This window comes from Orbicella franksi, chromosome 4 (assembly GCF_964199315.1).
Source record: "Orbicella franksi chromosome 4, jaOrbFran1.1, whole genome shotgun sequence".
Lineage (NCBI taxonomy): Eukaryota > Metazoa > Cnidaria > Anthozoa > Scleractinia > Merulinidae > Orbicella > Orbicella franksi.
In genome coordinates, this window is record NC_138148.1 from 34,076,433 (window position 1) to 34,088,997 (window position 12,565).

General features: G+C 38.2%; 1 protein-coding gene across 1 annotated transcript; it reads right to left on the bottom strand.

Annotated features, from left to right (window-relative positions):
• Positions 1–3,449: 3,449 nt before the first annotated feature.
• LOC145484183 (uncharacterized) lies at positions 3,450–8,894 on the bottom strand. The gene is made up of 3 exons (XM_081462816.1): positions 6,348–8,894; positions 5,715–5,780; positions 3,450–5,376 (listed from the first exon to the last, which is right to left on the bottom strand). Exons 1-3 carry the CDS (start codon positions 6,465–6,467, stop codon positions 5,242–5,244), a joined length of 321 nt encoding a protein of 106 aa, XP_081318942.1. The 5' UTR covers positions 6,468–8,894; the 3' UTR covers positions 3,450–5,241.
• Positions 8,895–12,565: the final 3,671 nt, after the last annotated feature.

Sequence of the window (12,565 nt, forward strand, 5' to 3'; positions counted from 1 at the left end):
CACATGGACTCTAAACTTAACTTGTGATGGCCTGGGTTTTAGTGAAATGGACAGAGGAAAAATATTTGAACGCTCGGTTTCGAGGTTCTAGGCCGAAAGATAGCTCCACGTCACTTCATTTAAGGACTGATTGAGTAGCCGAGACCGCCTTATGAGCATCGTGATTTTGACCAATTTTGGCTCGATTTCCTGGAGCTTTTCTGATATTTTCCAGTCCCAGGGACTCTAAACTAATTCGTGATGGCCTGGGTTTTTAGTGAAATGGACAGAGAAAAATATTTGAACGCTCGGTTTCGAGCTTGTGGGCCAAAATATAGCCCCACTTTATTTTAAGACTGATAGAGTAGCTGAGACCGCCTTACGTGTATTGTGATTTTGATCACCTTTAGCTGGATTATTTTCCAGTCCCAGGGACTTCAAACTAACTTGTGATGGCCTTGATTTTCAGTGAAATGGACAGAGGAAAAATATTTGAACGTTTGGTTTTGAGCTTCTAGGCCGAATTACAGCCCCACTTCATTTTAAGACTGAAAGAATAGCCGAGACCGCCTTACGCGCATCGTGATTTTGACCAATTTTGGCTCGATATGCCGGAACTTTGATGATATTTTCCAGTCCCAGGGACTCTAAACTTCATCGTGATAGCCTTGGTTTTCAGTGACATGGATGGAGGTAAAACTATCGCACGCCCGCTTTGGAGCTAATTTCTAGCGCCAAAATAGCCCCACTTAATTTTAAGAGTGAAAAAGGTAGCGAAGACCGACTTACACGCATCGTGATTTTGACCAACTTTGGCTCGATTTCTCGGAACTTGGGGGATATTGTCCAGTCCCAGGGACTCTATACTAACTTCTGATGGCCTTGGGTTGCAGTGAAATGGACAAGGAAAAACAATTGAACGCTCGGTTGAGCAACTATGGGTTGATATCCAGAACTTGGATCATATTTCCCAGTACCCGGGACTCTAACCTGGCACGTGATGGCCTTGGTTTGCAGGGAAATCGTCAGGGGAAAAATTATTGCACGCTCGGTTTCGAGCTTACAGATTTGTGCTCGGTAAAAGGAGTGCCTACTACTTGACTCACCTTTCACGAGTTAATGTTCGCTTTATCACTATGGTAACGAAGGAAGTAAGGTACTGAAGCACCCGTTTCCTAAAATACGTATTTGTAATTTGCGAAATGGAGCACTTGTGATCTTTCGGCTATAACTCGCTGTTAAAAAATATCACTGCATCCAGTTGTATGTACGAAGTGTTAAATAATCTGAAGCAATAAGTGTTATATAGTACAGTCTTGGAAGGACTCGGTTCTCGAAATACAGATCTTCGAATTTACAAATTTCGGAGTTCCGCCGTTTTATTCCTTTTTAGGTTTTCGTACAGAGGAATTTTACTGTTTTGATACTTGATACGTTTATTTAGGTATAGATTTGTTTCTTTCGTTTTGTATCGTTGTGTAAAATAAAGTAAGCCCTACAAGGGCTTGTATTTACATCAAATTGTCTAATGGAGGAGTGTGCTTGTAGGTTCGTGCGGAAAATTTTCCTTTCCACGAATGAAAGGAATCTGTCGTATCGACAAACTTAGATAATGGTAACATGATGTTGTGAAATATCTGTGAGTCGTAGTATTTATATGCAATTGTGGAATGGATAATTTCGCTTGTCATATCTTGCATGAAATTCTCGATGGGACGAAAGTTTCGAATTGGTCGTTTCGAGAAACTTCTATTGGGGTACGCAATGTCATGAAATATTTTTAAGTCGATGTTATGACATGCGATTCTCGAATGGAGAACTCTGCTTGTGTTATTTGCCTTTCGTGTAATGCAACGAGTTGATAACATCAAAAACCTTCTGCTTGCGTTATTTGACACCCAACAACTGCTACCCAAACTTTAATGTTTACAAAGCAAAATCTATTGGCTTTTGTTTGCAGACCATCTGTTTGTTGAAAACGAAGACAAATCCTTATATATAAATTTTTTGTTAAAATTGTTTACAAGCCATTACCCAACGCATAATTATGGTTTGTTTCGTGGGTTAAGCGGAAATAACTTGCTCGTTACTTGAATTAATTTTTTCGCGGCTGTCAGAAATCGAACTAGCCAACGTCGCTAATGAAAATAGCACATTGTCAGAAAATATTTCAACCCATTTTTTAGTTCTTTAATAAACTATGCTCCTAGCTTATATAGTATATGGAGCAAAGGAGGGAGTATAATGCTGATAAACATCCAGTGCTGTTCGTGTCGAATAACGACAATGCATCTAGAGATAGGCGAGACGCGAATTCTGTTTACATTATTTAAAGTCAGCCGTATTTAGTTGATAGACTCGCTGTTGTTAAAATTGAAAGATTTACCAAATGGAAGTTCTATTCAAATTTTATTTCGTGCCAGATACTAGTTAATGTCTAGAGATATTTTTATTTTTGATGAAGGTCGGTAGCTTGATCTTGAGGATATTGTCAAATTTTCATCTGCGGCCAACCTGCGGGGGCAAGTATGATGAAATTTGAGCACTACATCAGAATTAAAGACTGACAGTGAATTTTTTGCGTTTCCTGCTGTGAAATTCCTTAAAATTTGGCAGACTGGTGACAAATATTAAGTTTAACAATAATTTTCTGTTTTCTTTAAAATTGTTTACAAGCCATTCTCAGTGTGTAGTTATGTTTTGTTTCGTGGGTTAAGCGTAAATAACTAGCTCTCTACTTGAATTCATTTCTTCACGGCTGTCAGTTATCGAACGGAGTAACTTCTTAAAAGTAGCACATTGCCAAAAATATTCTAACCCATTTTTTAAGTTTGTCAGTAAAGGAGGCTCCAAGCTTATAGAGTATATGGAGTGAGGGGGCGATAATGCTGCTAAACATCCAGTGCTGTTCGTTTCAAATAACAACAGTGCATATGCAAATAGTGGTGACGCAAATTCTGTTTACATTATTTTTATTCAGCCGTATACAGTTTATAGACTCACTCTTCCTAAAAATCAAAGAAGACGTACTAAATTGAAGTTTCTATGTAATTTGTATTTCATACCAGATACTTTTCAATGTGTAGCTATATTTTGTTTGGTGACTTACCTCTTTAACTCGTTCTTGAGGATAAGTAATTTCCATCCTAAGATAAACACATGTCACCAGAAGTTAAAAAACAGAAAACGCAAAAAAATGAAAATGCTTTTTCCTAGCTATTCCTAATATCTGACAGTGCTTTCCGCCTTTGAAACCGTCCTCAGCATCAATTTTCCCTGCAAATAAGACGATAAATTTTCTCAAATGTGGACAGGATAAAATGTACCACTAAGGTAAGCATTTCTGTGGAAATCAATATATATGCACAAATGTCCGAATGGAGGTGGGTGGGGTGGTGCACGAATGGGAACCAGGGTTACCATTTCACAGCAAATTATTTCAGTGATCCCTGTCTCTAGCACGAGAGGTTCTTTAGGAGCATGTCAAGCCCATTCAGTCAACAAGCTCAGTTTTAAGCTAAGTTTTCCAGATTTTCTGTCTGATGGCAACCGGACCAAAGTGCTCGCTCAGTAAAATGTTCCCACATTCCTTACAAAGGAACATTTGAAGTGCTATTTTCCATGGTTCTTGGCGTTTAGCAAATGGTGCCTTTAAATTCTATTGCTAAGAATAGAAAGCGCTTCGTCTCCGGAGATCGTCGTATCTTAAGTAGCAGCTCCCAGCTTTTACAACTCTTGTGACGAGAGATGAAATTGAAACAGACTTTGATAGCCATTACCGAAGCCTTAATCAGACCCACTAGCGAAAGCTTAGCTCAATCCTTTTCCTTTCGACGTCGTCTTATTTCGAAACAGTGTGAACACACAACTCACCGAATCTTCCAATACTGAGTTTGATGTCCAGCTTGAGTTTTGTAGCTCTTCGCGTCTAATCCGCACTTCACTCTGAAAGAAAAACATATAATCAAAAACTGTATCTCACCATTCATCACCAAAACCAGAATTCTCCGACACTAGTGAAAATACTTCACTCAATCATTTCTCCGCCAAAGTTTCAAAAACTAATAACCTAATAAACAGCGCAATTTCTATGTTCAAGACCTCACACTTGGCTTCTATGTTTCCCGAAAATGATCAACCGCAATTGATTTCTCGGCTCAGTTAAGTTAATATCCTTACTCCATGTAATCAGTGATGTACTCATTTTTCTACCAAACGCAAATTCAAAATCTGAAATGGACTGTTTTAAACGAGAATCAAGCAGTGGTTCTCACTCAACTCACCGGATCTCCAAGCTCCGTTCTCGTTGAACTACTGGAGGTTTGTTTTCGTCCGATGCCCGCTTTTCTCTGAAGAACAAAAGAAAAGAAATGATTAATGTTAAAGGATGTGAACAGGCGCTACTACGCACCTTGCAAATCTGTTCTTTCTCGTTATTGATCTTTTCTTTCAGAAAATTCTCTTTCAATCTTATTTTATTGACTGTGATGATTTCGGTTTCCTAGGTTGACGAAAAAATCTCCCTCAGTGACTTTTTTTGGAACAAATGATATAATAATCACACAGGAAGTAATTAACTTTCAATTAGTAACTGGAGCCGCCAAGTACTAGTCGACTTACACCTTGAACGTTCAAGCATTTAAGTGCTCAAACGTTCAAACGCCTAAGCATTTCGATGGACTGACTGAAAAGAGATTTGCCTCTATTTACCGAAAAGGATTTACTGAAACTGATTTCTTGGCTAAGTAAAGTTAACGGCCGAGCTCCCTCTTATCAGCGATGCTCGCATTTTTCTGCTCAACGGAATTTGAAATCCGACATTTTTGGGCTGTTTCAAATGAAAAAAGGTGCACGAATGTGAACCAGGGTTACCATTTCACAGCAAATTATTTCAGTGATCCCTGTTTCTTGCACGAGAGGTTCTTTAGGAGCATGTCAAGCCCATTCAGTCAACAAGCTCAGTTTTAAGCTAAGTTTTCCAGATTTTCTGTCTGATGGCAACCGGACCAAAGTGCTCGCTCAGTAAAATGTTCCCACATTCTTTACAAAGGAACATTTGAAGTACTATTTTCCATGGTTCTTGGCGTTTAGCAAATGGTGCCTTTAAATTCTATTGCTAAGAATAGAAAGCGCTTCGTCTCCGGAGATCGTCGTATCTTAAGTAGCAGCTCCCAGCTTTTACAACTCTTGTGACGAGAGATGAAATTGAAACAGACTTTGATAGCCATTACCGAAGCCTTAATCAGACCCACTAGCGAAAGCTTAGCTCAATCCTTTTCCTTTCGACGTCGTCTTATTTCGAAACAGTGTGAACACACAACTCACCGAATCTTCCAATACTGAGTTTGATGTCCAGCTTGAGTTTTGTAGCTCTTCGCGTCTAATCCGCACTTCACTCTGAAAGAAAAACATATAATCAAAAACTATATCTCACCATTCATCACCAAAACCAGAATTCTCCGACACTAGTGAAAATACTTCACTCAATCATTTCTCCGCCAAAGTTTCAAAAACTAATAACCTAATAAACAGTGCAATTTCTATGTTCAAGACCTCACACTTGGCTTCTATGTTTTCCGAAAATGATCAACCGCAATTGATTTCTCGGCTCAGTTAAGTTAATGTCCTTACTCCATGTAATCAGTGATGTACCCATTTTTCTACCAAACGCAAATTCAAAATCTGAAATGGACTGTTTTAAACGAGAATCAAGCAGTGGTTCTCACTCAACTCACCGGATCTCCAAGCTCCGTTCTCGTTGAACTACTGGAGGTTTGTTTTCGTCCGATGCCCGCTTTTCTCTGAAGAAAAAAGAAAAGAAGTGATTAATGTTAAAGGATGTGAATCACGCGCTATAAATACGCGCCTTGCAAATCTGTTCTTTCTTGTTATTGATCTTCTCTTTTAGAAAATCCTGTTTTAATCTTACTTTATTGACTGTGATGATTTCGGTTTCCTAGGTTCAAGAGAAAATCTCCCTCAGTGACTTGTTTTGGAATAAATGGTGCAATAATCACACAGGAAGTGATTAGCTTTTAATTAGTTACTGGAGCCGCCAATTACTAATCGACTTACATCTTGAACGTTTAAGCATCTAAGTTCAGTTTTAAGCTAAGTTTTCCAGATTTTCTGTCTGATGGCAACCGGACCAAAGTGGTCGCTTAGTAAAATGTACCCAAATTCCTTATAAAGGACCATTTGAAGTAATATTTTTCATGGTTGTTGGCGATTTACAAATTGTCCCTTTATATTCTGTTGCTAAGAATAGGAAGTGCTTAGTCTCCGGGGATTGCCATGCGTTAATGAATTTGATGGTAGCAGCTCCCAGCTTTTGTCGTCTTATTTCGTAACAATGTGGACACACTCACCGAATCTTCCAGTAACGGGTTGGACGTCCAGCTTGAGTTTCGTAACTCTTCGCGTCTAACCCGCACTTTGCTCTGAAAGAAAAAGAAATAATGAAAAAAATCATCATTCATGACATTCATCACCAAAACCAGAATTCTCTGACACTAGTGAAAATACGTCACTCAAATAATTCTTTGCCAATGTTTCAAAAAATAACAGCCTAATAAACAGTGAACTTTCTACGCTAAGACCTCACACTTGGCCTCCATGTTTTTGGAAAGTGATCTACCGTAATTGATTCCGCGGCGAAGCAAGAGTGCGCCCTGACTCCATTCAACAAATGTTTGCATTTTTCTGCCAAACGTAAATTAAAAATCTGACTTTCTTGAATATTTTCATGGAGAATCAAGCGGTGGTTTTCACTCAACTCACCGGACCTTCCAGCTCTGACGTCTCTGTACCACTACACGTAGGTTCTCGTCGGATCCGCGCTTTTTTCTGAGAAAAATAAATACAAATAAATAAATTATGCTGTGAATCACGGGCTTAAAGTGCAATTCTCACATTCTAGGGTATATCCCTCGCACAACACATTTCCACGTCAAACTGAACTGACACTTTGAACATTTGTTCTTTCTCTCGCTCAAATAAGATCGAAGACGAACTAGTCTCACTTAAAGCAATGTTGAAAGAAACCAAACTGCATAGATAGATAGCTTTTTAAATTTGACATTGACTTACCGCACCTTGACATTTCTCTTGTCTGCCAGAGCATCATGGTAACCAACCCCAATTGAACTAATGGCTGGCGTTTGGAACAAACCCTGTGCGTGTTTTAGACAAACATAAAAGAAGAAAGCATTAAGTCTCGTTTGATAGCAGCCAGATGTAAAAGATAAATGGTTTTCTATAATTATCAAGTACACTAAGAGGTCTTTAGAAATCTAAAGCGTTGCAATCTCATCGAAGAGACATGCATTGCAAAACTCTCTTACCGGAGGCGAATCGAGGCTCATTTCGTCAGAAGTGTCAGAATATTCCCTGGCTGTAGTCAATGGCTGCAATGAGATAAAGAAAACAGGCAATGTATATTAATGACATGTAGGACTTTCTCATTTTGAAGCTGGCAGGTTTGGTCGAACAATTAAACTACGGTAGCAAACCAAAACGGCCCTCAACGTCTCATCTGCCACACCCCTACCAGTCTGTTGTGGGTCGTTCAGTGACATTAAATGTTGCATAAATAGGCAGCGCCCAGTAGAAACTTCCTAGATCACCTTGATAGCCGTAAAATGCCCACGGGCAGCTTGCAAAATCAGCCGACGCCACATTCATGGTAAACAAACTTAAAAATGTGAAAATCCGGCCTATAAAATCGGTCAGTTATTTGAAACCACAAAGCGAGTACTCCGTTTTTCTTTCTTGTAGACTTCACTCATTGTTAAAAAAAAACAAATTTCAATGCTAATGACCGGCCTGATTAAGCGCTTAATCCATCGAGTGTTTCTCTGTTCAAAAAGCTCTCACCTGGAATACGTGGTCGCGCTCCCGCGACATAATTCCGGGATAAGACAGTGGCGAAAGACGACTCAGTAACAAACTAAGAGAAGCTGCATGATTCCTCTTTCTTTCTGAGTGCAAGCATAACGTAGCTTGCAGAAAAATGATGAAACATGAAACATGAAACATACTACATGCCGCACGACACTCTGTTGGCGCAACAGCTACTAAATGAGAATGCACTCTAAAACCGACTAAATAAGGGTGTTCGGTGTGATCGTAATTGACAGCTTCTAAGACGAAACGCCCACAAAAAGAACATCTGCTTTAAATAAATCGATCTTCAGAAGGGTAAACAACGTTGAAATCTCCTCCAAAGGAAATTACTAAAAGGTGGAACACCACATACACGACTTTCTCTGGTGGTTTGTTTCGTTAAAAAGTAATAAATAAAAACAGAGCAAGAAAGGCAAGCACTGAAGAGCCCTGCCAGTTAATCGTGCCAGTTAATTGCGCGATAACACCCACACAAGGTCGAATTCCGGGCGCCACTAACTAATCTTAAAAAAACATCTGTGTTGTAAATCTTCAAACATGCGCTGCGTAACTCTGTTGTTCTTTAAAAGACAGCAGAGATCCTATAGACAAACTTGACAGCTTCCAGATAGTCTGCTGGCAGCTGGTTTTCTCTCTTAGGGTCACTTAGACGAGCGCTTGGTCATCGCGGACGCAAAAAGGCAGTATGAAGGCGAGACGAGAAAACACCGTCTGCGGACTCTTTTTAACTTTTCAAACCCTCCGTCAGCCCAACAATGGAGTACCTGATTAGTCAATATGTGCCCTATGACAGATAGCTGACAGGAGGGAAAATAAAGCGTCATAAGTTTCGCGCGAAGCATAACAAAGAGTCTCGAGCGAGCATGCGATAGCGTATCATCCTGTTTGAGTTGACTAGCTTACACGACTCCAACAGTTCGTGACATTTGTACATTTGCCGTTGTCTTCGGTAACTCGACCTTTTTTGTCTCTTCACTCCTATTCATGAAGGGGACTTCATGTCGTATAAAGACCGTGCTATGGCAAAATTTTGAGAGGTCATAGGTCTGCTTGATTTCCGCTGTTATCTGCATGTCGAGTTTGCACCTCTATAATTGCCATGTGTTTATGCATTTTTGAGGCTCATTTCTATTGTAAGACATGTTTTTAAGTCTCCAAGTATTCGCTTTCGAAGGAAAAAATATGAGATTTACCGTGAAAATGTTGCTTACGTGCATTCTATATTGTGACGCTGGGCCCGGCTGTGATTAGAACTGTTTGCAAGTACAGTAGGTAGATTCTTACCACGGAAAATTTGTCCTCGTACGTTTTTCTTAGGAGACGCCGTAGCCTTACTTCAAGTAAGCTATACGTTCCTCTGGAGACATTCGTATATTTCTTGGACCTATACCTGATCGAGCTCATGTTTCTCGAGCCTGATGTATAGGTTTAGTCCTCCTTTTGTTCGTTCTGACACGACATGATTCAAATGTAGTTGTTTACGGGCAACTCTTGATTGTTTTTGCCTTTGGCTTAAATAAACCTCACATCAATTTGATGACTAATAAAATATATATATATAAAAAAAAACATTGTAATCATGTTTAAAGTAGGACAGTGTTTAACTAAACAAGTAATCAACACTTTTTACTATTCCCTTGTTTACCACGTAAATTTACCTTGCTAACCACGTAAATCATCGAGACTTGTGTGTACCCATATGTACTCATATGTACTCGTGAGGTGTTTTAGACTCGGCTTTTCTATTTTTTTTTTACCTCTATTAGGTGGCAAACACCTCGTGCGCGACTACTATCCATTTCCCCGAGGGTGGCCGTTTAATAGGGGTTGAAGTGTACATGAAAGATTTTAAAGACATTTCTTGTCACATAGATAGATATCCAAAGGAAACATTTTGATAGGAAGAGTGAGAGTTTGTAAGTGAGTGTAAAGAACAGAACAGAACAGAGATAACTCTTTTTCATCCGCAGTACAGTGAACGAATTGTCAAACTAATTCCTGCTTACCGACAAAGAGTGAAATGGAATGATATAACTCTTGCAAACAGATTTCAGATCGCAAGTAATTCATATCTTGTTCTGTCCGTATCAAATCACTCAGAACTCAATACATACATACTCAATTTTTTGGCAGACACACTACTGTCTTTATTGCCTGGAACTTATTAAGCGAGACTAAACATCCCATGGAACATCAGATGACTTATCACAACTATCGAGCAACTTATAAGCTACATAAAACTGATTACCTTAAGTTTTACTCCGTCGTCTGACGAATTTGTTGAGAAGAGGCAACTTGATCTGAAACGTACGATGAATTTCACGAAGTATAACAAACATTTTCCATAGTCATTTTATAAGAGCAACAGACCACACTTTTAATGGGTTTATAGGCGGTAATAACCCACTTAAAAACTTTCCTCATGTTCTCCCAAATAATAATAATAATCGAATATTTCCTCAGGATAACCCTTCAGTATAAAGTACTGTTATCAACGGGGTCCTGCTAAGAATTAAAAACTAATAAACAAGAATTATTAAGATATATAAAATAAGATACATATTAAAAACCGTTAAAAATACAATAGAAATTACAAGTAATAATCGTCTAAGGCTTTCCTAAATAAAACTCTAGAATTAATGTTTCTTAAACTTAAAGGCAATAAATTAAAAATCGAGGCACCTAAAAAATAAAAGCTACGGCGTGCAAAATCCAGTCTGACTTTTGGCATAAGTGCGTTCGTATTACCCCTGTAAAGCCATAGAGAGGTAGTGTGCTCTACTGCTTAAATAACTCACGGCTAGGTCTTACCACTTACGCACACTAGTACGGAATTTTAAAATGTACTTACCACGGTTCCAAGCCGGTTAAACGTTAGCTCAGTCACTTTTCATCTAAAATAAGCCCCTGTTTTACCGTTCGGCTGAGCGGAACAGTCAAGGCCACAACGCCAAATGAAGAATCCATTGGAGGGTAAGTCTAGTGCCAGCAGCCGCAGTAATTTCAGCTCCAATAGCATATACAATGGTATAGACTCACAAATGATGGACATAGCATGTGGGGTTCCACAGGCGTCTGTTCTTGACCCACCTCTATTTTTGACTTACATAAACGACATAACTGCTTCAAGTTAAGTGTTTTCTTTCACATTATTTGCTGATCACACAAACATATTCTATAACAGTACAAGTTTGAATCAGTTACTCTTAATGACTAATAATGAGCTAGCACAGCTTTCGGTTTTGCTTCAAAGCAAATAAATTATGTTGAAATATTTCTAAAACAATATTATATATTATTCTCAAATAGGAAAAATGTTAAGAATGAAGACCATCAATCTTAAGATAGATGAACGCATCATAAACAGAGCTAGCGAATGCAAGTTTGTAGGTTCAATTAAAGTTGAAAACCTAACATGGAAACCTCACATCAATTTTATAACTAATAAAATATATAAAAAAAACATTGTAATCATGTTTAAAGTAGGACAATGTTTAACTAAAAAAGTAATCAACACTTTATACTACTCCCTTGTTTACCCATATATCCACAATTGTAATATTAGTTGGGCCAACAATTATCGTACAAGATTGTCTAGAATTGTGACACTTCAAAAAGGAGCGGTTAGGAATGTAAGCTTAAAGATTAAGTATGGAGGGAGTCCAGTTAATACCTAGGAATATCTCTTTTTACGTTTAAATTTCATAACAATCAGTTTCCTAAAAATATGACAAATCTTTTCCCAGCTAATTCCCAAATACGTAGTTATAATACACGGCATGCAGATGACCACGTAAACCATCGAGACTTAGACAATACTCATTGGCCTACCAAAGGTCCAAAAATATGGAACAGAATAGATAGCAAAATACGTTAAATCTAATCATTACATTTATCTAAGAAAAAGATGAAAAGTAATATAATTGACAAAACAGCAGTGGCGAATTATCCCTGTAATAAAAATGCATATTAATTTTATTGCTTCTTTGTTTACTTTCACGAGAATTAGGATAACAATAATGGCAGATGAGAAGATTTCAAAATTGGCATAAGCTCTATTTCTCATCATTAAGTCTATTATAATGACGTGAAAACCTAGCTAAGTTGCAGTTGACCTCAATTTTAAAGGGATCTATAACTACAACCAATTTTTTTGCTTTTTTGTAGACTCCATCACTATGTAATTTAGCAGTGACTCTAAAATAAGATAAACAACGCATTAGTGATGGAAGGAATAAAATGAAATGAATTGACAGTGAAAATGAAATGCATGATTGCAAAGCTGACACTTAAAGGAATTGACGGACTACCAAACTCGCTATGTCCAGACATAGTTAGGATTGTTTTTAACCAACAAGCAGAAGGTTTTTATAAGAAGGGAAAGTAGCGTCCAGGGACCGCTTAATCCCTTACTAATTAATATAACTACTGAATAAGCAATAACAAAATAATAAAGTTTGTGCCAATCATTGAACCACAAACTTCTAGGGATAGACAAGAAAATCGGCACACATTCATTAAGGGTATTTATGTAGTAGAAATAACAGTTAAGGTGGCTCAAAACAGTTTCCAGCAATTAGATTATGATGGGTCATTATAACCACTCTTTATCACTTGATGCTATCTCATAACCACCTGAAAGTTTTTAAACATTTAAGTTTTTTGATACCATGATTGTAGC